The sequence below is a fragment of the Akebia trifoliata genome, chromosome 6 (genome assembly GCF_017979445.1).
Source record: "Akebia trifoliata isolate Shusen 1 chromosome 6, ASM1797944v1, whole genome shotgun sequence".
NCBI lineage: Eukaryota > Viridiplantae > Streptophyta > Magnoliopsida > Ranunculales > Lardizabalaceae > Akebia > Akebia trifoliata.
In genome coordinates, this window is record NC_141380.1 from 12,491,037 (window position 1) to 12,492,633 (window position 1,597).

The 1,597-nt window shown below is 40.5% G+C and overlaps 1 protein-coding gene across 1 annotated transcript; it reads right to left on the reverse strand.

The window, feature by feature from the left end:
* Positions 1–691: 691 nt before the first annotated feature.
* LOC147400255 (uncharacterized) lies at positions 692–1,390 on the reverse strand. Its single transcript, XM_086444547.1, has one exon. The coding sequence runs from the start codon at positions 1,388–1,390 to the stop codon at positions 692–694; it is 699 nt and encodes a 232-aa protein (XP_086300673.1).
* Positions 1,391–1,597: the final 207 nt, after the last annotated feature.

Genomic DNA, 1,597 nt, shown 5'->3' on the forward strand with positions numbered 1-1,597 from the left:
AGCCTAGTTTGACCGTCTTCTCTATCCTGGAATCATCAAGAGCGATCAGCACCATTCATATTCCTGATCCTTCTAGGTTTGAAGATCCATCCATGTATACTTTCCACTCTGGATGATTGTTCATTTCTTGCCTTTCTTCAATATGTTCCAGCTTTTCTACCAACAGATCTGCTTTTTCTTCTAATAGAAAATCTGCCACTGCTTGGCCTTTTAGTAAAATTTTGGGCTTATATTCAAGTCCAAATTCAACTAACTGTACAGTCCACTTTTCCATTCTTCCTGATCCCTCTATCTTTCCCAAGACATATTTCAAGGAGTACCCTGTAATGACTTGCACTCGATGCGCATGGAAGTACAGTGTTAGGAGCAACGCGGTGTAAACTAGAGCTAATCCCATCTTCTCAAATCTAGAATAACATGTCTCGGCATCGGTAAAGGTCTTGCTCAGGAAGTAGATAGGCTACTCTGAGCGTGCACCTAGAAATCGTTAAGTACAGTCCCAATTTCTCTCGAACTTCTGGTTTGGAGAGTATAAATCATCTGTCCAGATATTTCTTCAGCTCTGTAAAGGCTTGCTCACACTTCTCTATTCATTCGAACTTGGTGTTCTTCTGCTTTATTGTGTCCCCTCCCTCATTCGCTCTTTATCCTACTCGAACGATCACTTTCTGCTCTATTGTTGTAGTTGATGCTACTTGCTGGGCTTCATTACAATGTGTATTACTTTACTCTTCCAGATAGAATTTCGGGGATCATCTTCCAAGCGAATATATTTTTCTGCTCTTTCGAACAGCTCAATTAATGTTTCTAGTCTCTTCTTCACAAAAAACTTATACAACCTTGAGCCAGATGGCAAAAAAATTTTGAATACTACTACTGTCGTGCTCTCATCGTAGCTTTCTAGGGACATCACTTCTTTCCTAAATCTCCTTGTAAACTCTCTAAGGCTTTCCCCAGACTGTATCTTCATGTTAAGTAGAGTGTATACATCTTCGCCACCCTTTATGTTGCCAATGTACCGTGTTACAAAGGCAATACAAAGCTCCTCAAAAGAAGTTATTGACCCACATGCCAACTTGTGATACCATATTATTGCGTTCCCCTGCAGACTAGAAAGGAACAGCCTGCACATCAATCCTTCATTTCCTTCCCACAAAGCAAGCATCTGCTGGAAGTGAAATAGATGTTCCACTAGGTTTTTCGTCCTTGAGTAAAGGGTGAAGTATGGTGGCATAAACTTTTTCAAAATTTCTTCCGCCGAGATTTTAACTGTAAAGGTAGCCTTCTGAATTCTCCTAACAGCTTGCACTGCCGTTGTACCAATATCTACACTCATTGTTTCCTTTTCCTTCTGGATCATCTCTTTAATGTCCTCTCGAGTCAGACCCATTGGGGATTCTACTCGAGTAATTGCAATAGCAACTTCTGTCTTTCATTCTCTTGTTGAGATCAATGGTTGAACACTTCCTTCTTTATTCGAAGCGCAATCATCTCCAACAGAAGGCTAAAGATCTCTCAGTGGGATATCTTGTCTTACTAGCTGCTAGTTATCTAGACGCTAACTCAAGTTCTGATTATATTCGGCTAAGTCATCCAT

Excerpts from the sequence above, each read along its gene's own strand:
- LOC147400255 (XM_086444547.1), bottom strand. The coding sequence starts at position 1,390 with ATGGGTCTGACTCGAGAGGACATTAAAGAGATGATCCAGAAGGAAAAG.